Source organism: Geotrypetes seraphini, chromosome 6 (genome assembly GCF_902459505.1).
Source record: "Geotrypetes seraphini chromosome 6, aGeoSer1.1, whole genome shotgun sequence".
Taxonomy (NCBI): domain Eukaryota; kingdom Metazoa; phylum Chordata; class Amphibia; order Gymnophiona; family Dermophiidae; genus Geotrypetes; species Geotrypetes seraphini.
The window spans coordinates 254,311,809-254,337,496 of record NC_047089.1 but is presented as its reverse complement, the minus strand read 5'-3'; the positions used below and the strand labels follow the sequence as shown (position 1 = coordinate 254,337,496).

Genomic DNA, 25,688 nt, shown 5'->3' with positions numbered 1-25,688 from the left:
GATGTTTCTCCCTGTCCTCCAAGATAAGCAAGACCTGTATTCAGTCTATAAAAAAAAGTGCTTTCTTGCTCCTGGTCCATATTGCCGCACACGGGACACAAGCAGTAGAAGTCCGCCCGGCACCCGCCATAGTGTCCCACCGCTGAAGTCACCGTCCAAGCTCACTGCAGCCTATCCCAATCCAACTCGCCATATACGTCAGGAAGAAATATGGAAAAATCCAAAAACAGGACTGAAAATGCCCTGAACAGAGCCGTCGTAAAAAGGGGGGGGGGGGAGGGGGGAAGAACGTTCAGTAAAAAAGACATTCACTGCTCAACCCGGTGGCAGTGGATCAATCCCTCCCCTCTAGGGCAGGGGTAGGCAATTCCGGTCCTCGAGAGCCGGAGCCAGGTCAGGTTTTCAGGATATCCACAGTAAATATGCATGAGATAGATTTGCATCTCAAGGAGGCAGTGCATGCAAATCCATCTCGTACATATTCATGGTGGAGATCCTGAAAACCTGACCTGGCTCCGGCTCTCAAGGACCGGACCGGACCGGAATTGCCTACCCCTGCTCTAGGGAATCAGCTGCGGCCTTCTCTACAAGCCTCATGTACATGGCTGGGTTCTTCGCAGGGATAATTCTGGCACAGATGCTTTGCAGCGGTTCTTACCTTCAGTGCCTGGGAGATTTCTTCCGCCCCTCCCTTGATGTTCTCTGTAGCCTTGAGCTTTTGCTCCAGGTCATTTAACCATTTATTCTCTGTGTCCAAATATAATAGGAGCTCACGCCAGCAGGCCCAAACCTCCTGTGGAGAAAAACGCAGACATGAGAGAGGGAAAGAAAACGTTGGCAGTGAAAAGAAAATACTTGACAAAAACAGAGGCCCTCACTGAGTTCCAAATATCTTTATGTTCATCTGTCAGCGGCATTTCACCATCTCTACTGTTCACCTAAAGTTAGGCTTTGGGAACCTCCCTAGGGTTACCACATTTTAGTCCCGAAAACCTCGGACTCATTCCCGGCCCTGTTCCACCTCCAGACCCTCCCCATTCTGCCCAACCCCTCCCCCACAAAGCCTCCTCTCTTACACAATGATCTCTCCCTGCGTCTGGAGGGCCTGGAGCACGCGCGGATGTGTGCGACGTCACCCATGCATGCCCAGAGGCCCTCCAGATGCGGCCGGAGCTTGTCCAAGCTTTCCAAAACCCGGACAAACTGCCAAGTTTTGGAAACTCCATCCGAGAGCCCGGACAGTCCTCTTAAAAGAGGACAGGTATGGGTTTCCCCGGAAGTCTGGCAACCCTACTTCTCCCACATCCACATGCACTAAGGGGGAAATTCTACCCTGACCAGCACCTAAATTACCTCACAAACACTGTTTAAAACAGCAAAAAAACAGAACTGTTAAAGCTTCCACACTAGACTCACGCCTATGTAGATGCTTTAGGCTGCTACACACCACTATGGGTGCAATTCACTACCTAGGTGCAATTCACGACAAAGATAGGCCCTGGAAATGTAGGCCTGGAAAACCCTGGCCTACATTTCCATAAGAACATAAGAATAGCCTTACTGGGTCAGATCAATGGTCCATCAAGCACAGTAGCTCGTTCTCACGGTGGCCAATCCAGGTCACTAGTACCTGGCAAAACCCAAGAAGTAGCAACATTCCATATAGAATCTCAAAGAATAGCAAGATTCCGGAATCCCAGAGAGGAACAAGATTCTAGAATCCCAAAGAGTAGCAACAATCCATATAGAATCCTAAAGAATAGCAAGATTCCGGAATCCCAGAGAGGAACAAGATTCTAGAATCCCAAAGAGTAGCAACATTCCATATAGAATCTCAAAGAATAGTAAGATTCCGGAATCCCAGAGAGGAACAAGATTCTAGAATCCCAAAGAGTAGCAACATTCCATATAGAATCTCAAAGAATAGCAAGATTCCGGAATCCCAGAGAGTAACAAAATTCTAGAATTCCAAAGAGTAGCAACATTCCATCCAGAATCCCAAAGAATAGCAAGATTCCGGAATCCCAGAGAGTAACAAGATTCTAGAATCCCAAAGAGTAGCAACATTCCATATAGAATCTCAAAGAATAGTAAGATTCCAGAATTCCAGAGAGGAACAAGATTCTAGAATCCCAAAGGGTAGCAACATTCCATATAGAATCTCAAAGAATAGCAAGATTCCAGAATCCCAGAGAGTAACAAGATTCTAGAACTCCAAAGAGTAGCAACATTCCATCCAGAATCCCAAAGAATAGCAAGATTCCGGAATCCCAGAGAGTAACAAGATTCTAGAATCCCCAGAGTAGCAACATTCCATATAGAATCTCAAAGAATAGCAAGATTCCGGAATCCCAGAGAGTAACAAGATTCTAGAATTCCAAAGAGTAGCAACATTCCATATAGAATCTCAAAGAATAGCAAGATTCCAGAATCCCAGAGAGTAACAAGATTCTAGAACTCCAAAGAGTAGCAACATTCCATATAGAATCTCAAAGAATAGTAAGATTCCGGAATCCCAGAGAGTAACAAGATTCTAGAATCCCCAGAGTAGCAACATTCCATGCTACCAATACAGGGCAAACAGTGGCTTCCCCAATGTCTTTCTCAATAACAGGAACTTGTCCAAACCTTTCTTAAAACTAGCTACACTATCCTCTCTTACCACATCCTCTGGCGCCTATCATGTACGGAGGTGCGATTCTCTATAGGGAGCCATTGCATGATTGACATGCGATCAGCGGCCGTCGATATAGGTGCCCTAGAGAGAATCCAGGCTTAAAGAGATTAGACACTGTGGCCCTGACTCCATAAATAGTGCCTAACAGCAAGTTGCCATTGAGTGCAATTTTCAATCATCCGCTAGGTCCCCTTTTATAGAATTGCACTTAGCAGAGTCTAAGCAGTCTTAGTTGTCAACTGACATTGAAATCTTAGGCACACTCCCATGTAGTGCAGAAAAAACATGGAAAAGAGCCCCACGGAAATACAATCTGGAACGAACAAGTGGGGTTAGGAAATGTACACATCAGCCTGGGATAGGTCAAACGAGATCATATTTAAGAACGTAAGAATTGCCGCTGCTGGGTCAGGCCAGTGGTACATTGTGCCTAGCAGTCCACTCACGTGGTCAAAGACCAGCCCCCTAACCAAGACCAGCCCTACCAGCGTACATCCTTGTTGACCAGGAACTTGTCTAACTTAGTCTTGAATCCCTGGAGGGTGTGTTCCTCTATAACAGTCTCCGGAAGAGCATTCCAGTTTTCTACCACTCTCTGTGTGAAGAAGAACTTCCTTACATTCGTACGGAATCTATCCCCTTTCAATTTTAGAAAGTGCCCTCTCGTTCTCCCTACGCTGGAGATGGTGAACAACCTGTCTTTATCTACCAAGTCTATTCCCTTCAGTACCTTGAATGTTTCGATCATGTCCCCTCTCAATCTCCTCTGTTCGAGGGAGAAAAGGCCCAGTTTCTCTAATCTTTCACTGTACGGCAACTCCTCCAGCCTCTTAACCATCTTAGTCGCTCTTATCTGGACCCTTTCGAGTAGTACCGTGTCCTTCTTCATGTATGGCGACCAATGCTGGATGCAGTACTCCAGGTGAGGGCGTACCATGGCCCGGTACAGCGGCATGATAGCCTTCTCCGATCTGTTCGTGATCCCCTTCTTTATCATTCCTAGCATTCTGTTTGCCCTTTTTGCTGCCGCCGCACATTGTGTGAACGGCTTCATAGACTTGTCGATCATAACTTCCAAGTCTCTTTCCTGGGAGATCTCTCCAAGTATCGCCCCGGACATCCTATATTCTAACAGTCTTTATCATATATTCACTGTGTGTCATGGACCAGACACGGTCCGTGTTTCGGCTTGGAAGTTTGCCTCAGGGGTACAATCAAGTTTCCAGTTTCAAGTTTATTAAATTTTTACTATACCGACCATCAACGAGTATCTAGCCGGTTTACAAGTTAAAAATAGTACAATAAATAATATAATTAAAAAGGAAAAAAGAAAGGGGGATTGTGGACATTTAGACTTTAACTAGACATATTGGAGAGTGAAGGCAGGGAATAATGAGATAGAAGGGAAACAAAAAAACAAACAAACAAACAAACAAAAAAACATTATGCAAACAAAAATTAAAAAAAAAAAAAGGAAATAGGGAAGGATGAAACATGAGGAATGGGATCGCTTCTTAAAAGCGGTTGAGGTATTGAAGAATAAGTTATATTTGGGAAGAGGAGAAAGCGTCTTGGAATAAGAAAGTTTTTAATTTAGCCTTAAATTTATCGAATGATGTCTCGTGACGAATATGAGATGGCAATGAGTTCCATAGGGTAGGAGCGACTACCGAAAAGTTGGTCTTTCTCGTATAAAAGAAATCTTTGATTGTGGGAATAGATAGCAGGTTTGGTCAGCTGATCTAAGGGTCCGAGATGAACAGTAGGGGATTAGAAGTTTCTCTAGAAAAGAAGGTTGGCGGGAGAATCTGATTTTAAAGACTAGCATAATTGTTTTATATGTGACACGATGGGTTATAGGTAACCAATGAGCTTCTTTCAGGAGAGGTGTAACATGGTCATATTTTCCCAATTTGTAAAGAAGTTTTATGGCAGTGTTTTGTATGAGTTGGAGTCGTCGTAGTTCTTTTTGAGGGAGTCCATTGTAAAGAGAGTTACAATAGTCAAGGTGAGAGATGACAAGTGAATGAATTAGAGTTGTGATAGCAGTAGTATTGAGGATAGATGATAGAGAACATATAAGTCTTAGTTTGTAAAAACAAATTTTTACGACTGAGCTAATCTGATCATGAAAGGTAAGATCCTTATCTAGGATAACCCCTAGTAGTTTTATTTTGGTTTCCATTTTTACTGGATGACTTTTGATAAGAATCTTTTCATGAATAATATCGTTCTTTTTGGTAGGAAGAAATCGACATCCAATAGGTGGCGCTCTCATATCTTCAAGAATAATTGTGCCAGTGAACCGGGAACAATTCGGTAGCTCAAAAGTATGACCCTCCGATTAGATGGACAGCGGTATATACTGTACTCTATTAGAAAGGCGTTTAAAAAAAGAGTCCATGACACACAGTGAACATATGATAAAGACGGTTAGATTGTAATTTTGATAAATTTGATCTCATTTGACCTATTAAAAATAATTAGGTTAGGCACCTAGTTTGGAATCATTTATAAAATCTGTGCCTGACCGCCTGATATTCAGTCCATAGCAATGTGTCTGAGCCACTCACAACCACAGGCTGAACTAACCCCAGGTATTAGAATGCTGCAAACATTCAGGATTTGTCAAGCTCCGTTGATAAGGAACTCTATTCCTAAATCCATATGGTTTATCTCAAACTACTCTTTATTCAGAAGACCACTGAAGACTTTTCTCTTTCGTAAATTCTTATCTTGTTATTTTAAATAACTTTTTGTGCATTCTGGATAATACTCTAGTTTTTTATTTTGACCCCGCGTTGCCAGAGGATGTGGTAAGAGCTGATAGCATAGCTGATTTTAAGAAAGGTTTGGACAAGTTCCTGGAGGAAAAGTCCATAATTTGTTATTGAGAAAGACATGGGGGAAGCCACTGCTTGCCCTGGATCGGTAGCATGGAATGTTGCTACTCTTTGGGGTTCCAGAATCTTGTCACTCTCTGGGATTCCAGAATCTTGCTATTCTTTGAGATTCTGAATGGAATGTTGCTACTCCTTGGGTTTTGGCCAGGTACTAGGGACCTGGATTGGTCACCATGAGAACGGGCTACTAGGCTTGATGGACCATTGATCTGACCCAGTAAGGCTACTCTTAGGTTCTTATTTGCAAGTAATAAGATCTTAACGTAATGTAATATTTATTGCTAGGGCATGATGACTCCCAGAATTGAATATCCCACTAGCAGTGGTCTCCCAAAAGTTAATTGGCCATGGCTTAAATAGCTCTGACGCTCATAGGAATTCTTGGAACCTTGGAAAGTCAGGACAGGTTGAAAATCGCTGCTAACTGCCCAGGTACAGTAGGTGCCCTGCCCAGTCAGTCTCCATGCCCAGCCTAGTCTTAACCGATAAGGAAATGGCTGCTTAGCTGTGATATTCGCTGATTCTAACTAGTTAAGCTGAGCATCAGTTGTTGGGTCTTGACTCTTTCATAAGGGTTTAGCTGGGCAGGATCCTCTCCTTCCTGGTCGAACCCTTGTGAATATCGGGCAGTAAGGTTATAGAATACTTGGCCCTTTTCCGAACTGTATTTGCTAAATCAATGGATGAATTTCCAAGGATGGAGAGAACCAACCTCCAGAGTCTTGCACTTTCCCTTCAGTCTACTGCACAGTTGCTGGTAGTTCGTGACCAGATTGTCGAGTTCTTTTGTTAAGGCCTCGTGTGCCGCTGGAGGAGCGCTGGCTATGAAATTGTTAACCGAGTCACTCAGCAGCTCCACTTTCCCTTCCTTCTGTGAGGCTTCCTCCTTTGCTCTCTGAAAGACAAAACCCAAGTTGCAATCAATAAGTGGCCATTGCAAAGCAAAGGTCTGCAAACTAACTGCATAAAATGAAAAGATAGAAACTAGTAAAAGACAAATGGCCCATCCAGAGCATCCACTATCTCCTCCTCTCCCTATTGGCTAAGGCTCTTAACATTTGCATCTCCTCTTCCTATTGGCTAAGGCTCTTTATACCTGCATTGTGATGTCATAGAATGTTATGGTTATAGAAACATAGTCAGACTAAATGTAAGAACGCATTGAGAATACTGTTATGATAGCATAGGACCATTCATACCACATTAACACAGAACACTCATTAACATCACACCATCAATATAAGAAATTATAAAACAACGGAGAAAAATAAACCTCAAGTGTGAGAGGCCGGGACTACACAAGTACCCGAGTCTACTCACATCATCACTGGTTTATGAAAAAAACTCCGTGTACATTTAAATCAATACTTTTTCATTCACACTCAATAACTTCTTAAGAGTTTTCAAAGAATTTTTTCAAAAGTGTTTCAGGGTAATATATAAAGACATATTCATGGCATGAACCAGATCCCAAACTAATCATAAACAGCACGAGGGCTACAGCTCAACTAAACAGGTGTATGCAATTGTTGAGGCATGGAAATTTGGAGCACAAGAATGAGAACAAGCAACAACTCATCTGAAAAAACGGAGTGTCCCAAACGATTCTCAGTCCTTTATATTTGCTTCCGAAGGTGCATAAGAACATCCAACGGCCCCCTGGTCGACCCATTGTATCTGCTCGGGACTCATTGTTGGAAAAAACCAGTAAATTTATTGATAAAAAGCTTCAATGTTTTCTGAAAGATATTAGATCCTATATACAAGATACTACTCAGTTTTTGAAGCTGCTAAATGATCTTGAATGTGGTTCTCTTAAAGATTATATATTAGTGACATTTGATGTCTGTGCATTATATACAAGAATTCCACAGGAGGAAGCTCTTTCAGTATTAGAGTCTTTATGGAATTCTCAACCAGATATAGATAGCAACTATACATATTTCCTAAAAGAACTGAGCACTATTGCTCTGAAGAATAATTATTTCATCTTCAATGGGGAATTCTATCAACAACTTTCAGGGATAGCAATGGGTGCATCTTTTGCACCCACAATTGCTAACCTTTATATGTCATGGTTTGAAGAATCATTCATCTACACATTATCTGAGTTTCAACATGTAATTAAATGGTGGCGTTTTATTGACGATATCTTTGTGATATGGTCGGGCACTTTGCAACAACTTCAGGAGTTTGAAACATTAATAAATCAATGTCATCGATCCATCAAATTTACAATGTCACATAGCATGGAGAAGATCAGTTTTTTAGACATTTTAGTTCAGAAGAATAAAGGTGGTTTTGAAACATCTATTTTTCGCAAAGTTACTGACAGAAATACTTTGTTGAAATTTGACAGTATGCATCCTGTCCACTTAAAAACGAGTATTCCGTTTGCTCAGTTCCTAAGATATCGGCGAATATGTAATACTACAGATAAATTCATTCAAGAATCTAGAATCTTAGAACAAAGATTATTATCTAGGGATTATCCATATGCAGTAGTTAAAAAAGCAAAGAAACGTGCCTTACACAATCCGAGAGAAAACTTATTGGAATATAGAAGGACACAAGAAGAAGAGGATTTGATTCCATGTGTAATAAAACAAACTCGAATGTCACAGTCTATCATTAATAGATATAAAAGACACCTTCCATTACTCAAAACACTTCCCTGTTTTGCAAATAAGAAATTTATTTTTTCTCAATCTAGGAATAGGAATTTGAGTGATTGGTTATGTCACACATCTAAAGAAAACTTTAATTTAGATAATATGGATAATATAGATAATATAATGGGACATAGCCCTTGTGGCCATTGCTCCAACTGTAATATCATGATGACTACCTTGAGCTTTATTAATCCGAGCGATGGTAAGAATTACAGTTTACGCCACACCTCCACTTGTCAATCCACGAACATTATATATGTTCTGGTATGTCCTTGTGCCTTGCTTTATGTAGGCCAAACCTCACGTACTTTAACAGTGAGAATGACAGAACACAAGAGTTGTTTAAATACCCGTAAGTTGACGGCCCCGATTGTAGCTCATTGTGTTCAACAGGATCATAGGTTTGAGAATTTAAAATGTTGTGTGATTGAGAAGTTGGCTATATCTTTAAGGAGAGGAGACATTAGGAGAGTGCTCTGGCAGAAGGAGCAGTTATGGATTAATCGTTTACAAACTTTAGAGCCTAAGGGTCTGAATACGTGTTATGAATGGCAACCTTTCTTCTGAACGTTATACTGTCTTTAGAATTTTAAGATCGCTAATCTTAGATCTGTTTATAATACAGATAAGCTCTTTTTGGTGTGTGAATGGCTGGGGCTTAGCCTATCACGCATCACGTTTGTGTGATGACGTCAAAGACGCCCGGTTCGTAAGTGGTTTTATTCGAACCGGGCGCGTCTCGCAGTCCCAACACTATCTTGAGAGGAGCCAGCTGCACGTTTGTGGCGTTGAAAGAAGCAGGAGATTTTTTGGACATTGGATCTTTCCCCTGAAGTAGCCTTTTAGGCGAAACAGAAGGACTTTTCTGTCGGGATAAAGGACTGAGAATCGTTTGGGACACTCCGTTTTTTCAGATGAGTTGTTGCTTGTTCTCATTCTTGTGCTCCAAATTTCCATGCCTCAACAATTGCATACACCTGTTTAGTTGAGCTGTAGCCCTCGTGCTGTTTATGATTAGTTTGGGATCTGGTTCATGCCATGAATATGTCTTTATATATTACCCTGAAACACTTTTGAAAAAATTCTTTGAAAACTCTTAAGAAGTTATTGAGTGTGAATGAAAAAGTATTGATTTAAATGTACACGGAGTTTTTTCATAAACCAGTGATGATGTGAGTAGACTCGGGTACTTGTGTAGTCCCGGCCTCTCACACTTGAGGTTTATTTTTCTCCGTTGTTTTATAATTTCTTATATTGATGGTGTGATGTTAATGAGTGTTCTGTGTTAATGTGGTATGAATGGTCCTATGCTATCATAACAGTATTCTCAATGCGTTCTTACATTTAGTCTGACTTACACGATTGAATTCCCATATATATTTGGTTATAGAAACATAGTAACATGATGGCAGATAATGGTCAAGTGGCACAAACAGAGCATCCACTATCTCCTCCTCTCCCTATTGGCTAAGGCTGTTAACATTTGCATCTCCTCTTACTATTGGCCAAGGCTCTTTAAACCTGCATTGTGATGTCATACAAAACATAGGCCCTCTTTTACTAAGGTGAGCTAACTAATTAGTGCACGCTAATCAATTTAGCACATACTACATGCATGTTAGTCTATGGACCTGGAGCAATGGGGGATTACATGACTAGCTCAAGGTCATAAGGAGCAGTGTGGGTTTGAACCCACAACCTCAGGGTGCTGAGGCTGTAGCTTTAACCACTGTGCCACATAAATATTTATTTATTTTTGTGTAATATATATTGTATAATGGCAATGATATGCTTAATGTTGAAGCCGAAATGATAGTGCCCTCTTATAGAAAACCTTCCCATAAGTTTTCCAATATATGGAAATGCCCACGGCATGACTTTTGTGATGCTATAACCCCAGGAGCCCCTAAAAAAAGAAAGCGGGACTTCCCAGGGCTATTTTCTTCCGGCTCTCAACAAGGTAATTAAGAAGAGAATGCTTCCAGCCCAAACAACCACTGACCCACATCAAACTGGGCCTCGGAGTCTGAAGTAGCAAGTTGTTTGCTCTATAATTTATTGCTTAATATATCAAGCAGGCTTCAGGAAGGGTTATCAAGCAATTATCTGGCAGTTAGGTTTTTAATTTAACAGCTGATTTCTTGGGAAGTTCCTTAATTAAACCAGTAGCGAATAGAAGGAATCCTACCAGGCAATAACAATAATTTAAAAAAAAGGAAGAAAGTCAAGTTCAAAAGTACATCGAGATAAGAGATCATCCTAAGGAGAAACAAAGGGTTTTAGAAAACAGAAGAACAGAGATTGGAACACATCCACGGGGCTCCCGAAACGAGCGCATCAACCTCCAGGCTCACCTTCAACTCCTCAACTGCATTTTGCAGCTCTTCCGGCGTCTTGTACTCAAAATCTCTTTCCAGGTAATCGTCTTCTGCTTGCGTTATCCACTCCTGCATCTCAGACAGATCCTTCCGCAGGCTCACCGTCTTATCCAGCCCCCCCTTTAATGCTTCCTTCTTAGCAAAGGCCTGTAAGTGAGAAGAATTCCACATCAGGTGTACAACCAAAAGAGGCAACCCGACTGAGGGAGTGTGTGGTGCAGTGGTTAGAGCTACAGCCTTGGCACCCTGAGGTTGTGGGTTCAAATCCCACCCTGCTCCTTGTGACCCTGGGCTTGACACTTAGGGCTCCTTTTATCAAGGCGCGCTAAGGGGGTTATTGCGTCGGACATTTCATTATGAGCCAACCCCCCGTGACAGCCTAAAATCCTAACGCCTCGTCAATGGAGGCGTTAGGGACTAGCGCGGCAGGTGGTTTAACGCGCGGTATTCCGCCTTTGTAAAAGGAGCCCTTAATCCCCATTGGCTCAGGTACATTAGATAGAGTGGGAGCCCACCAGGACAGTTAGGGGAAAATGCTCGAGTACCTGAATAATTTGTAATCTGCATAGAATTGTAGGATATGCAGAATAGAAATTATAATTTTTTTTTTTTTAATTCTTTATTCATTTTCAAATTTACAATAAGTGTAACAATATATCCAAATAAATTAACAATAAATCTAACACTTAATAATCATCAATGGTACAAATAATATGCTCTTATCATATAATCAATACCTTATACAATATGTAACAATAAATTTACCCTCCCCTCCCCCCTCACAATCAAACTTGTAAATTTAAGGGTAAAAAAATAAAAATAAAATGTCATCTAATCGGTACAATACTTTGTAAATGGCTCCCACACATCCTGAAATTTCCTGAAAAAATTATAATAAAAAAAAAAATCTAATGAATACAAAAGAGCAAATGGGAAAACAGCCACAAATAAGTCACACATAAGTCTGAGACTTATCAGTTCCCGATTTCAATCACGGATGCTGTAAAAAAAAACTCTCATGTTATCTAATACCCATTTTTTATGTGTATTAATAATTTTTAATTTTTGAATCATTAATAATAATTTCAAAAATTATTTTAAACACTACTATGCATTCATTAAATCCTTTTGTGTGTAGTGAATTAAGTTTTTTAGATATTGTGAAAAAAGGTTGGTTTTTTGGAGGAATATGATCAGATGCACACTGAATATTGAATATTGAATAATAACAGGTGACTCATACATAAAGCGTCACCAAACTAATCTCAAAATCATTTCTTCCGTCCAATCCCGACGGTGCCTGTTTTGCCGAACTTGAATCGGCTTCTTCCAGGGATACACTCAGGACTGAGAAAAACAGAATCGGCTCAAAAGAATTGTTGTAGTGTCAGCTCAAACTTCTAAACTTGGTTTTCTTTCAATGGGTGTTAGATAAGATGAGAGGTGTTTTGTTTTACAGGATCAGTGATTGAAATCTGGAACTGATAAGTCTCAGACTTGAATCTTTCAGTATTCCTAAACGTGACCATTAATTTATTTTTCCTCAAAATGGGACATCTACTAATTTTCAGTCCCACCCCCAATATCGCCCTAGCCCCGCCCCAGCCATACCTCCAAGCTTCTTCCATTCATTTTTCATGTACACACAATATCTTATTAATTCATAATGGTAACCATAAAATTTAAAAAACAACACAAAGCACACTGTATGCAGAAAAGATGTTAATTATCATTTATATTTGGGGGTTTTCAAGGAGGTCAAGACAGATGACTTTAAACTATACAATGTCACCTCAGTAACAACTATAGAAAAATAGACAAATATAGTACAAAATATAGACAGCAGATATAAATTCTCAAAACTGACACATTTTGGTCACTAAATTGAAAATAAAATCATTTTTCCTACCTTTGTTTTCTGGTGAGTCTCTGCTTGCACTTCCTTCTGACTGTGCATCCTTTCTTTCTTTCTCTCTTCCTGCCCCCCTTTCTTTCTGTCTTTCACTCTCCCTGCACTCCCCCAAGCCGCTGCCGCGGATTTCTTCAAGCCACCACTGCAACAACAGGCCAGGTGCATGCAACGACTGCAGAAGCCTTCCCCCCCCCCACGTCAATTCTGACATCGGAGAGGAAGTTCCAGGCCACCCAGGCAGTGATTGGCAGGCCCGGAACTTCCTCTTTGACGTCAGAACTGACGTCAGGGGAAGGGGGGGAGGAAGGCTTGTGCAGTCGCTGCACGCACCTGATCTGTTCCTGCTTCAGTGTTGTTCTCGGGCGATCGACTCGCGTTGCCTTCATTTTGGGCACCCCTATGCTAGGGAGAACACTGTAGTGGGTTGCTCAAAAATGGGACATTTTGGCTAAATAAAAACGGGATGTTCCCATTCAAAACGGAACGTATGGTCACGTTAAGTATTCCATCAGTTTCTGAGCAGGTTTCTGAGACTCTTTTTCTTCTCGTATATGACTAAACACCTTTGATTTTTTATTGAAAATGCTACTTGCACTTAAAACAACTAACGCTGATCACATGCGATAGAGAGAACACAGACTAGCAGAACACAGCAAGGCAAAACGCATCCACAAGTACGGAGGCCTGGCAACTTATGGGTCAATATTTAAACTGCACAAAAGGCTGGTCATGGTGTTTGAAATGATATCGGACTACCCAGATATTCAACACAATACAATTTTTATTTGAATACCGCCAATATAGTTCACAAACAATAAAATATCTCATATTAGGCGCTTGGAACTTCCGTATCTGTCCAAAAGGCTAACATTCTAGCAAAAGCACCTGAATAAACATTTACTTACATACTAAAGATGTAATAAAAGAAAAAGAAACCAAAATTCATAAACAACCCCAGAAGGGATAAAACGAAAAAACAAAATAACAAAAATTAAACCAAATTACTGCGACTCAATGGCCATGAATTTGGTCTTGGAGGATGAGATGTACGATGTCTGCATCTATGAGATAAACATGATTTTTTCTGTTGCATAGAGCCTTCTGGACCCCTGTTCGTTTACAAAAATAAGATTGCTCTAAGTCTGATAGATGTTGGCATTGAAGCAGGGACTTTAGACCATTTATTGTTCTATTGTCCATTTATTATGGCTTTCTGGAAATCAATTTGGGGCCAAATTAATAGTTTATTAGAAAATCATGTGGCATTATCGTATGATACAGTATTATTTGGAATGTCTATGAGGGCTAAGAGCCAAATATTTTCCAAAAATAATAAACTCTTACTTATTTTAACGGGAGTCACCATTCAACAAATAACAGGTAATTGGAAAAATCGGAATAGATTAAACGACAGTTTTTGGTGGAATTCAGTGTGTCATATTTAAAAAATGGAAAGAACATTAGCTATTCAGAAAGGGAATTTTAATAAATTTCAAGATGTGTGGAGGCCATTAACAAATTATTGTAATGATTAGGTATTATTTTCCCTGATATGTACAAATGAAAGAATGGGGTGGGGGGAGGGGGATTTTATTATATGGTGTATGCGTTATGAGGTATTGAAGGGAAGGGAGGGAAAGGGATTATTCTATGTAATTTAAAGAATTGTAGAGTTTCAAGTGATGTATTTAAGTCAAAATGGTGTTACTTTTTGATGCACTTGATGTAAGTTATAACAATGAATAAAGAATTTAAAAAAAAATTAAACCAAAGTTGGGGGAGAAAATGAGTGTTTTTTGAATTATTTGCATATTTAAAGTGTGTTTTAAAATTAATAAAGATTTTAAAATTAATAAAGATTTACAACCCCCCCAAAAAAAACCCGAAAAGCAAAACAACCAAGACAGAATACCTAAAAATCAAATAAGAGCGCATTTCGAACAGTACAAATCAATGTCACTGAATCAGGCACTCGTCTCCTCCCTCAGGAATCTGCCCTTAGCCTCCGCACCAGACAGAGATGTGATTTTGGTTCTAAGTGAACACCGGCGCTGGACATCGCCAATCTCTAGAAAATTCCCAGCTCCACCCCTCCCCCCCTGGTCTGCACTGGTGCTCTCTGGATAGCGCTAGGATAGTTTATAGATCTTCACAGGCATCCTTCAAGGTGCAGCGCCGTAAATCTTGGCATGGCATAGCCCCGGTCAGTGGCATCCGTTAGCTTGATAACAACCGCTGAATAAAGGGAGGTCAAGCCTTAATACACGGCAAAACAAATGACCCTTTTATAAATGCTGATTTTATATATGGTGTTCCCCTACCTGTTTACAGATGTGCTCCCACTGAGCATTGAGGTCTTGGACTTCCTTTTCCAACTGCGACGCAAACTCTGGCTCTGCTTCATGCTTCAGCCTCTTTCCAACTTTATTAACACTGGTCAGACTGGGTTGTATCGTCTGGATATCATTTACCAAAGCCTAGGTGGAGAACAGAAACTCATGGAAGAGCAGTCCAAGTGAAATATACCTCTGGAATCACATTTTTTTAATGTAGAACAAATTGTTTTAATCATGTGGCACCCACTGTTAAAACAGAATGCCAATGTAAACAGTTCCTTTATTTAAAAAAAAATAAAAATAGGCTCGTGCAATGGATTCCTGGAGGAAAAACTTCTCTCGTGCACATTTAGACCTGCTCCCAAGACATAAAAGTGTACAGATATTCTGTGGATGTCCACACACATTTTATAAACTATAGCCATGGATCATCATGCGCCTTGAAGACAAGCGGACTGGGTAGCATAAGACAAACTTGTGGGAGACTGTGGTGCAGTGGTTAAAGCTACAGCCTCAGCACCCTGAGGTTGTGGGTTTAAATCCTATGTAATTCCTTGTGACCTTGGGCAAATCACTTAATCCCCCCCCATTGCCCCAGGAACATTAGATTGTGAGTCCACCAGGACAGACAAGGAAAAAATGCTTGAGTACCTGAATAAATTCATGTAAGCTGTTCTGAGTTGGGGAGGGAGCACCCCCCCTCCTGGGAGTCTCTCACTATCGCTACACCACTGTGTGTGCTGCCTGATTGCAACCCATTCAACTACTTGGATTTTTTTTTGTGACTTATATTGTTCTGGGGGGGGCGGACATTGGGGGAGGGGGGGTTTGTCGAGGGCAGGAGGGCCTGGGATCCCTCCTGCCCGTAATGTAGTGGGGGATGGGGGTAGGGGGTCACCTGGGCCAGGAGGGCTTGGGCTCCCTCCTGGCCTGATCGTGTCGGGGGGGTCTAGGCTGCCGCGGGGCAAGAGGGCTTGGGCTCCCTCTTGCCCCGATCATGTCGGGGGGGGGGGGGGGGTCTAGGCTGCCGCAGGGCAAGAGGGCTTGGGCTCCCTCTTGCCCCGATCGTGTTAGGGGGGTCTAGGCTGCCGCAGGGAAAGAGGGCTTGGGCTCCCTCTTGCCTCGATCATGTCGGGGGGGTCTAGGCTGCCGCAGGGCAACAGAGCTTGGGCTCCCTCTTGCCCCGATCGGGGGGGGGGGGGGGGAGCTTGGTGGTTTGACATGGCAGGAGGGCTTGGGCACCCTCCTGCCTGGATCATTGTGTGTGTGTGGGGGGGGGGATTCTGTAACCGGTGTTGTTTTTGACAGACACCGGTTACAGAATCCAGCTTTTAGGCGAAGGACTGACTCCTCCTTCGCCTAAAAGCCCTTGTGTTGGACGTTTGGGGCCTTAGGCCAAAAGGGGACTTAGACGCTTTTTTTGATTATGCCCCTCTAAGTGAATTGCAAGCTAAAATGATAGAATCCCAGTTAGCGTCCAACCTAAGTTACCATATGGCTCCAGAAAAAGGAGGACGAATTGAGACATCCGGTTTTTACTTCCATTGCTTTCATTGGAAGTAAAACCCGGATGTCTCAATCCGTCCTTTTTCTGGAGCCATATGGTAACCCTAGCAACCAGCATTTATACACGTACCTGTGGCCTTTATGCATGTTACGGCTAGTATTCTTTAACTTAAGCAAACATCTTAGCCCCTAAATTTTGGCGATCTATTACAGAATGAGGAGGATGATTCATAACTGCATTATCTGATTTGTTTTGGAGCAAAAAAGTCGGGCGAATCCCCTCCTGAAAGAGCAACATGGACTTCCAGTGCATTATCAGATTCCTTTCCAAAGCCCTTAACATTGATACATCTTCCTTTTTACGCAGGAATCCCGTCATTTCTGAGCTACAATCTGACTGTATCCCTTCATATAAATCAGCCCTCTTTGAGATGACAAGATGTGTATTCAGAGAAATGACCCCAGTTCTTTAGAAAGCCATACCCTTAACATTCCTTGTTTAGAAAGTGTTAAAAAGGACCTAAAAGAATATTTCTTTAAGACCGCTTCATTGCCAGAACGAGTGGTTTCCCCTGGTGGTAATACAATTCCATCCGCAGAACCCTGGAATAACTCAGGCCAGACAATTGTTGCTTTATCTCATTGCTTCATAAGAACATAAGAAGTGCCATCTCCGTATCAGACCTTCGGTCCATCAAGTCCGGCGATCCGCACACGCGGAGGCCCAGCCAGGTGTACACCTGGCAGAATTTTAGTCACCCATATCCCTCTATGCCTCTCGTAAGGAGATGTGCATCTAGTTTGCTTTTAAATCCTAGAACGATGGATTCTGCAATAACCTCCTCCAGGAGAGCATTCCAGGTGTCCACCACTCGTTGCGTGAAGCAGAACTTCCTGATATTTGTCCTGGACTTGTCCCCCCTTAGCTTCAGTCCATGTCCTCTTGTCCGTGTCATAATCTCAGCTCTGGAATGTTGCTACTCTTTGGGGTTCTGGAATCTTGCTATTCTTTGAGATTCTGCCTGGAATCTTGATACTGTTTGGGGTTCTAGAATCTTTTGTTACTCTTTGGGATTCTGGAATGTTGCTACTCCATTGTAACATCACTGATGAGGTTGGCTCTGAGGCACTGTGGAATGAGGCATTATAATAACATAAGAACCGCCATCTCCGGATCAGATCTTCGGTCCATCGAGTCCGGCGATCCGCACACGCGGAGGCCCAGTCAGGTGTACACCTGGCGTAATTGTAGTCACCCATATCCCTCTATGCCTCTCATAAGGAGATGTGCATCTAGTTTGCTTTTAAATCCTAGAACGGTGGATTCCGCAATAACCTCCTCTGGGAGAGCATTCCAGGTGTCCACCACTCATTGCGTGAAGCAGAACTTCCTGATATTTGTCCTGGACTTGTCCCCCCCTTAGCTTCAGTCCATGTCCTCTTGTCCGTGTCACATTGGTCATTGTAAATAATTTTTTTTCCTGCTCTATTTTGTCGATTCCTTTCAGTATTTTGAAAGTCTCGATCATATCCCCTCGTAGTCTCCTGTTCCCAAGGGAGAACAATCCCAATCTCCTAAGTCGTTCCTCGTATTACAAGTTCTCCATACCTTTAACCAGCTTTGTTGCTCTTTTCTGCTCCCTCTCCAGCAGTTTTATATCCTTATTTAGGTTGGGAGACCAATGTTGGACACAGTATTCCAAGTGTGGTCTGACCATTGCTCTATAAAGCGGCATTATAACTTTCTCCACTCTACTAGTGATTCCCTTCTTTATCATGCCTATCATACTCTTTCCATTCCTTTATTACCTCCTTACCTTTGAAGCCTAGCTTGTTTTTATTGTGGCTTCTTTTGCTACTTAATTTGCTTTTTAGTTATTGTAAACTGATATGTGGTAGTTCTAGAGAAATAATTTATTTATAGAATTGCACAATGGTGACACCTAGTGGCTGCATTTAGGGTTCAGAAGTTCCCAGTCCTGGCTGAGGACCATCAAAGCACTTTCCATGCTGTTGGGAAGGGGACAACATTTCAAATGAAGGCTCGTGGTGCTGGGTCTGAACTCTAGTTTCAAGTGAGATGGAATCTAAACAGAGCAAGAGGAAGCTGCCAGTTTGAAAGAAAAGAAAAAACCTGACTAAGCCAGTTAAGCATCATGTGCAATGACTTGTGAAAATTTATCTCAATAATTGCAGTAATATTCCCAAAGAATTTGCAGCATATCTTCTTTACCTTCAGATGGAAGCCTCAGGGCTAATTATCTTTTTTTTCCTGTGTCGCCATATGCTGCTCACAGTATGCATTTGACATTACAACCCTAGCAGGGATAGCCACGAGGGACTGGCGCCTGATTACTTCAGCAACTGTGATTCTTCATAATTCCTGAGCTTATCTGCACAAGGCCACAAAGTGCTCAAACCCTAGGATAGAGTGAGTCTCTGGCAGCCCCCAAAGATTTCAAAAATGACGGTCAAGATGTGTCGGGCTGTGACAGTTACATAGGGAAGAAAGAGGTTTAACCTTTTCCTATCGTGTGTACCAGATGACGGGACATTCCAAAAATGTTGTTGCCATCGTGTATATACAGTCTGTATGGACTAATAAAGAGCCAGAAACACAAAATATTTGAATTTACAGACTTAAGACTTAGTTACATTATGTTTACAATAGTCTTCCACTGCAGGTAATTGAGGCCAGCAGTGTGCTGGATTTTAAGAGAAAATGGGATAAGCATGTGGGATCACTTCAAGGAAGAAATTAGGGGTGGGTCATTAGAGTGGGCAGACTTGTTGGGCAGTGGCCCTTTTCTGCCATCATCTTCTATGTTCTATGTTCTACCTGGGAACCTATAAGAAAATCTTTAAAAAACTAAGAGTGGTTCAAAACACTGCTGTCCGACTGATTTTCGGTCTGAAAAAATGGGAGCAAGTTACTCCTTATTACCCAAAATTACACTGGCTACCGATTGAGGCTAGAGTTTTATTCAGATTTGCATGTACAGTCAAACCTCAGTTTACGAGTGCCGCGGTTTGCGAGTGTTTTGCAAGACGAGCAAAACATTCCCGCAAATCGTGCCTCGCAAACCGGTTCTCAAGGGGGTGTGTGGAGCAGCGCCGGTGGCCTCGAGGGTGGGGGGGTTAAGGTGAAGCAGTGCCGGTGACCTCGGGAAACGAATCAAGTGAGTTTCCATTCATTTCTATGGGGAAACTCGCTTTGATATACGAGTAAATTAGTTTACGAGCATGCTTCTGGAACTAATTATGCTCATAAACCAAGGTTCCACTCTATTTGCTTGAAATCAATCTTCGGTATGTTTCCCATTTCTCTTTGAATCACTCCAATAAGCCCACGCGCAGAGTCCAGTTAGTCACATATCCCACTGTCAAATCGTGTCGTTTGAAGAGATTTCTCGAGAGAACTCTCTCTTTCCAGGCGGCCAAAATGAACGCCTGGTTTGGCAAAATCATGCCAGGGGTCTCATCCTATTATTTTTTTTACAAAACGAATAAAGACACAGTTATTTGACAAATTTGTAACCCAAGCTTCCTAATTGCTTCTTAAATATAAGGTGTATCGTGTACATTCTAGAAATTGATGTATCTCTTTGAACTGTATATTCGCTGGATGTTCAGCCTTATCTGCTGTGAACCGCCTAGAACCATCCGTGGTCTGGCGGTATATAAGAATAAATTATTATTATTATTATTATACTCAGTTATATACCAAAAAGATCTTTGCATTCCGAGAATTTAGGGCTACCGAAGACGTATTTGAACCTAAGACTTGTCGAGATTGGTAAAATGACCTTCTGCTGCGCAGAAGTGAAGTTATGGACCTCCTTGGTGAGTCAGATACGAAATTGCTGTGAAAAGGGGAGCTTTCGAAAATGACTAAAGACGTAGATGCCTTTTTTGAGGTACTCTTGACAAAGTTGACGAACTAGCCTTGATCTTTTTAATCCACATTATGATATCCCCTTGAAGATTGTTTTTATGTTTATTTTATTAGATGTTTTTAAACTATACATTTGTTTTTATTATGTGTTCATTTTAAATACTGTGTATGTCAATTTTGTAAAGCGTTTAGTTTCAAACTGTATAAAACTAAATGGCAACAGGTCTGGGTGATGCCCATATACCGTATTTTCACGCATGTAACGTGCGCGTTATACATGATTTTTACAAACCGCGCATAACCTTGCGTGTTATATGCGTGAGCGCGTTGTACAAAATTTTTTTTACATAGTTCCACCCCCCTGATGTCCGATTCACCCCCCCACCCCTGCAGGACCGCTCGCACCCCCACCCCGAAGGACCGTTCGCACGCACCCGCACCCGCACCCCCACCCCGAAGGACCGCTCGCACGCACTCCCACCCGCACCCGCACCCCCAGCCTGAAGGACCGCTCGCACCCCCACAGTCTCCGGACCCCCCCCCCCATCATGTAGAAGCTCCTACTGGTGTCCTGCTGCTTCCTCTTGGCGGTCCCGGCCCTTCTGTGAGCCCTGCGCCTGCGCTGCTTCCTCTTCCGGCGGTCCCGCCCTTTCTCTGATGTCAAGCCCTTTTGCCCCACCGACTCCCTGACTCCCCGACACGATCGGGGCAATAGGGAGCCCAAGCCCTCTTGCCCCGCCAACTCCCCAACAATATCAGGCCAGGAGGGAGCCCAAGCCCTCCTGGCTCTGACGACCCCCCCCCTCCGCTAGTTGTTTGGGCCAGGAGGGAGACCAAGTCCTCCTGGCCCTGGCGACCCACACCCCGCTAGTTGTTCGGGCCAGGAGGAAGCCCAAACCCTCCTGGCCACAGCGACCCCCTACCCCCACCCCGCACTACATTACGGGCATGAGGGATCCCAGGCACTCCTGCCCTCGACGCAAGCCCCACATCCCCCCAACGACCGCCCCCCCAAGAACCTCCGACCGCCCCCCCAGCTGACCCGCGACCCCCCTGGCCGACCCCCACGACACCCCCATCCTCCTTCCCCGTACCTTTGTGCAGTTGGCCGGACAGACGGGGGCCAAACCCGCCTGTCTGGCAAGCAGCCAACAACGGAATGAGGCCAGATTGGCCCATCTGTCCCAAAGCTCCGCCTACTGGTGGGGCCTAAGGCGCCTGGGCCAATCAGAATAGGCCCGGGAGCCTTAGGTCCCTCCTGGGGGGCGGGGCCTTGGGCACATGGTTGGGGTAGGCGAGTCGGGACAGGCAAAAGGAGAGTCGGGGTGGCCAAAGGAGAGTTGGGGCAGGCGAAAGGAGAGTCGGGTGGCGACGGAAGAGTCGGGCAGCATGCGCGGTATACGGGTGTGCCGGTATACAAAATTTTTTTAACATATATTTCGGTTTCCCGCACGCTATACCCGTGTGCGCGTTTTACACGGGTGCGCTTTATCTACGTGAAAATACGGTAGTTAAATGGGCAGAGAGGCTGCCTGCAGAAGCACAAGTAATATTTAAGCTGATTTGGGGATTGGCCCCTATCTACCTTCTATCTTATTTCGTGCTATACAGCCCTACAAGGATAACCAGGAATTGCAACTTATTTGCCTACCCAAAGATTATTGGCTGTAGATATAGGTCTTTTTTGGATAGGACGCTTGCATTTCAAGCAAGTAAACAACAATCCTGGTTGGGTAATTATATTAGTGTAAACCGCCTAGAAATCGTTTGATTGTGGCGGTATAGAAGAATAAAGTTATGTTATGTTATATAAAGAGAACATAAGAAGAGGACCAGGAGATGCCTAAACCCACTTCCAGTTCCGTCCACTTTTATTAGCAGTGTAGCAAAAGTCCCCAAACAAGTCCTTGATATGAAAAATGAATATGGGGCCGACTAGGATCCACGTTTCAGTGACTGCCTCGCCTTTCTCAGGGAACAACAGAGAACGTAACATTCTCAGCAAATTTTATGCGGTAGCCTGTCGGCAGCTCTGCTCAAGAAAAAAGCGCAAGAGAGGAGTATAAACAGCACTTCTAACTTTGGCTGCTCAGCTACAAGGGTGCCGACACCCACACATCTTCTGGGAATTGGCCTCCCTCCCAGCCCCTGCCCTTACTACCCCCAAAAGGACCCAAAAATCATAGAAACATGAGGGACGATAAAGGCCAAATGGACCATCCAGTATCCCATCTGCAACATCCACTATCTCCTCCTCTCCCTATTGGCTAAGGCTCTTAACATTTGCATTGTAAGGTCATAGAGCTTTATGGTTATGGAAACATAGTAACATGATGGCAGATAAAGTCCAAATGGCCCATCCAGAGCATCCACTATCTCCTCCTCTCCCTATTGGCTAAGGATCTTAACATTTGCATCTCCTCTTCCTATTGGCTAAGGCTCTTTACACCTGCATTGTGAGGTCATAGAGCTTTATGGTTATAGAAACATAGAAACGTGATGGCAGATAAAGGCATCCAGAGCATCCACTAGCTCCTCCTCTCCCTATTGGCTAAGGCTCTTAGCATTTGCATCTCCTCTTCCTATTGGCTAAGGCTCTTTACACCATGCATTGTGAGGTCATAGAGCTTTATGGTTATAGAAACATAGAAACATGATGGCAGATAAAGGCCAAATGGCCCATCCGCAGCATCCACTATCTTCTCTCCCTAAGAGATCCCATGTGCCTATCCCAAGCTTTCTTGAATTCAGGCACAATCTCTGTCTCCACCACCTTTTCCGGGAGACTGTTCCACCCTTTCTTTTAAAAAGTATTTCCTTAGATTACTCCGGAGCCTGTCACCTCTTAACTTCATCCTCTGCCCTCTCAAATGAAAGAGACTCGACTCATGCGCATTTACATCACAGAGGTATTTAAACATCTCTATCATATCTCCCCTCTCCCGCCTTTCCTCTAAAGTATATAGATTGAGATCTTTAAGTCTGTCCCCATACGCCTTATAATGAAGACCACAGACCATTTTTGTAGCCTTCCTCTGGACAGACCCCATTCTTTTTATATCTTTTTGAAGGGAAGCAGTGTCCACAAGCTGCAGTGGGGAGGAGAGGAGGACAGATGCCTGTGCCCTTACCAAGATCGCACCCAGGGTGGTCCGCCACCCCCTCCCTCCCCCTTATTATGACACTGCTTATAGCAGGGACAGGGAACTCTGGTTCTCGAGAGCCGTATTCCAGTCGGGTTTTCAGGATTTCCCCAATGAATATGCATTGAAAGCTGTGCATGCAAATAGATCTCATGCGTATTCATTGGGGAAATCCTGAAAACCCGACTGGAATACGGCTCTTGAGGACCAGAGTTCCCTACTCCTGGCTTATAGGATAGGGTTACAGTTTGTAGAAATATAAGGCCTAAATTATAGATTTGTTCCTGGTTGTTTGAACTGAAATATAACCGTCAGCCCCCATGTGGTTTACATTCAGCTACTCAAGTATTTTCCCTGTCCTGGCAGGCTTACAATCTACAGTACATAAGAATCGCCTTACTGGGTCAGACCAACGATCCATCAAGCCCAGTAGCCTGTTCTCACGGTGGCCAATCCAGGTCCTAGTACCTGGCCAAAACCCAAAGAGTAGCACCATTCCATGCTACTGATCCAGGGCAAGCAGAGGTTTCCCCCCATGCCCTAATAACAGACTATGGACTTTTCCTCCAGGAACTTGTCCAAACCTTTCTTAAAACCAGCTACACTATCCGCTCTTACCACAACCACTGGCAATGTGCTCCAGAGTTTAACTATTCTCTGAGTGGAAAAACATTTCCTCCTATCAGTTTTAAAAGTATTTCCCTGTAAATTCATCGAGTGCCCCCTAGTCTTTGTAATTTTTGACGGAGTGAAAAATCGATCCACTTGTACCCGTTGTACTCCACTCAGCCTTCTCTTTTCCAAGCTGAAGACCCCTAACCTTTTTAGTCTTTCCTCATATGAGAGATATTCCATCTTAGTTGCTCTTCTTTGAACCTTTTCTAGTGCTGCTATATCTTTCTTGAGATATGGAGACCAGAAATGAACGCAATACTCCTAGGGCAGGGGTAGGCAATTCCGGTCTGCGAGAGCCGGAACCAGGTCAGGTTTTCAGGATATCCACAATAAATATGCATGAGATAGATTTGCATCTCAAGGAGGCAGTGCATGCAAATCCATATTCATTGTGGATATCCTGAAAACCTGACCTGGCTCTCGAGGACCAGAATTGCCTACCCCTGTCCTAGGGCAATTGAGGATTGAGTGACTTGCCCAGGGTCACAAGGAACAGCGTGGGTTTGAACCCAAAAGCTCAAGGTGCTGAGGCTGTAGCTCTGACCAGTATTCCCACACAGGGAAGAACCTGCCACAGGGAAATCTGAACACAGATACAGAGTAAATTTTACTCAGGAATATTTCCAATCTACACAGATGTGGTCTGAACATCTCATCATTGTCAAAAGTGTCAGCCACAGTTGGCTTTGATGGAAAGGGTCCAAGACTTCGAACCAGGATGAACCCAAGGGCTTTGTTGCATTTGCAGAGCCAGGAATCTCTGCCATGTTTTTGTAAAAGGAGCCCTTAGTCTGGTGTAAATAAATTGACGGAGGCAGGTGGGCACCTTATAGATAGGACCCATAGCCCCGCCCTCGGCCCACCACGTTCTGGCCAGCCACTCCCCGTTCCGTCCCCTGGCCCACCCCACGCTCTGCCTCTTCGACCTGCACGAGAAATGAGCAACATCAGACGGCATTTGTGCATGCGCTGGTGTGATGCGATGACATCACTTGCATGCGCGTGATGTCACTACATTGCATCCGCAAATGCACGATTGACGTCCAAGGTTGCTCGTTGCCAGAAGCCTTTCAAAACCTGGACAAAGTGCCATCCGGATCCCCGGACATCTGGTAACCCTACTTAAAGACAAGGGGTGGGAATATGCACAGAAAATGTCACTAGTCACAATTTTAACCATTTTAACTATTGCATTTTGCAAATATTTTCAAAGTAACCACCTTCATCATTTTTAAGTTAAAAGCTTTGTGCATTTCCGATTCTCCCGTTATGTCATTTTGCAGCCTGCTAAAGGTCATACTGGCATTCGTGGTTTATAAAGGTTGCCCTCCTCTGTTACAGCTTAACCAATTTCTTGAGGCGTGGGCTTTTCAGGCCCAAATCCACTTTGGTTCTTGCTTTTATCAGAAAGGGGTTTTGAGATATAAACAGTTGTGGTTTATTACAGCCAACTGTGATGAGATTGCTAAAACCAAAGTCTAGTTTGCATTCCAGCTGTTCTGTAGACCATAATTCCTGCCACATAACTCTTCCTAAGTACCCTTCAATGACAGGTAGTCTTAAGTACAGGCTCTAGATGACTGCGGCTTTC

The 25,688-nt window shown here is 43.2% G+C and overlaps 1 protein-coding gene across 12 annotated transcripts in view; it reads right to left on the bottom strand.

Moving 5' to 3' along the window:
- Positions 1–25,688, bottom strand: part of DMD (dystrophin) — a 2,510,493-nt gene that overhangs the window by 1,312,142 nt on the left and 1,172,663 nt on the right. For all 12 annotated transcript variants that reach the window (XM_033949686.1, XM_033949693.1, XM_033949692.1 and 9 more), the window contains 4 exons: positions 14,864–15,019; positions 10,607–10,777; positions 6,293–6,475; positions 659–793 (listed from right to left, as the gene is read on the bottom strand). In XM_033949686.1, coding sequence (XP_033805577.1) covers positions 659–793; positions 6,293–6,475; positions 10,607–10,777; positions 14,864–15,019 — 645 coding nt within the window. The remainder of the gene's footprint in view (positions 1–658; positions 794–6,292; positions 6,476–10,606; positions 10,778–14,863; positions 15,020–25,688) is intronic.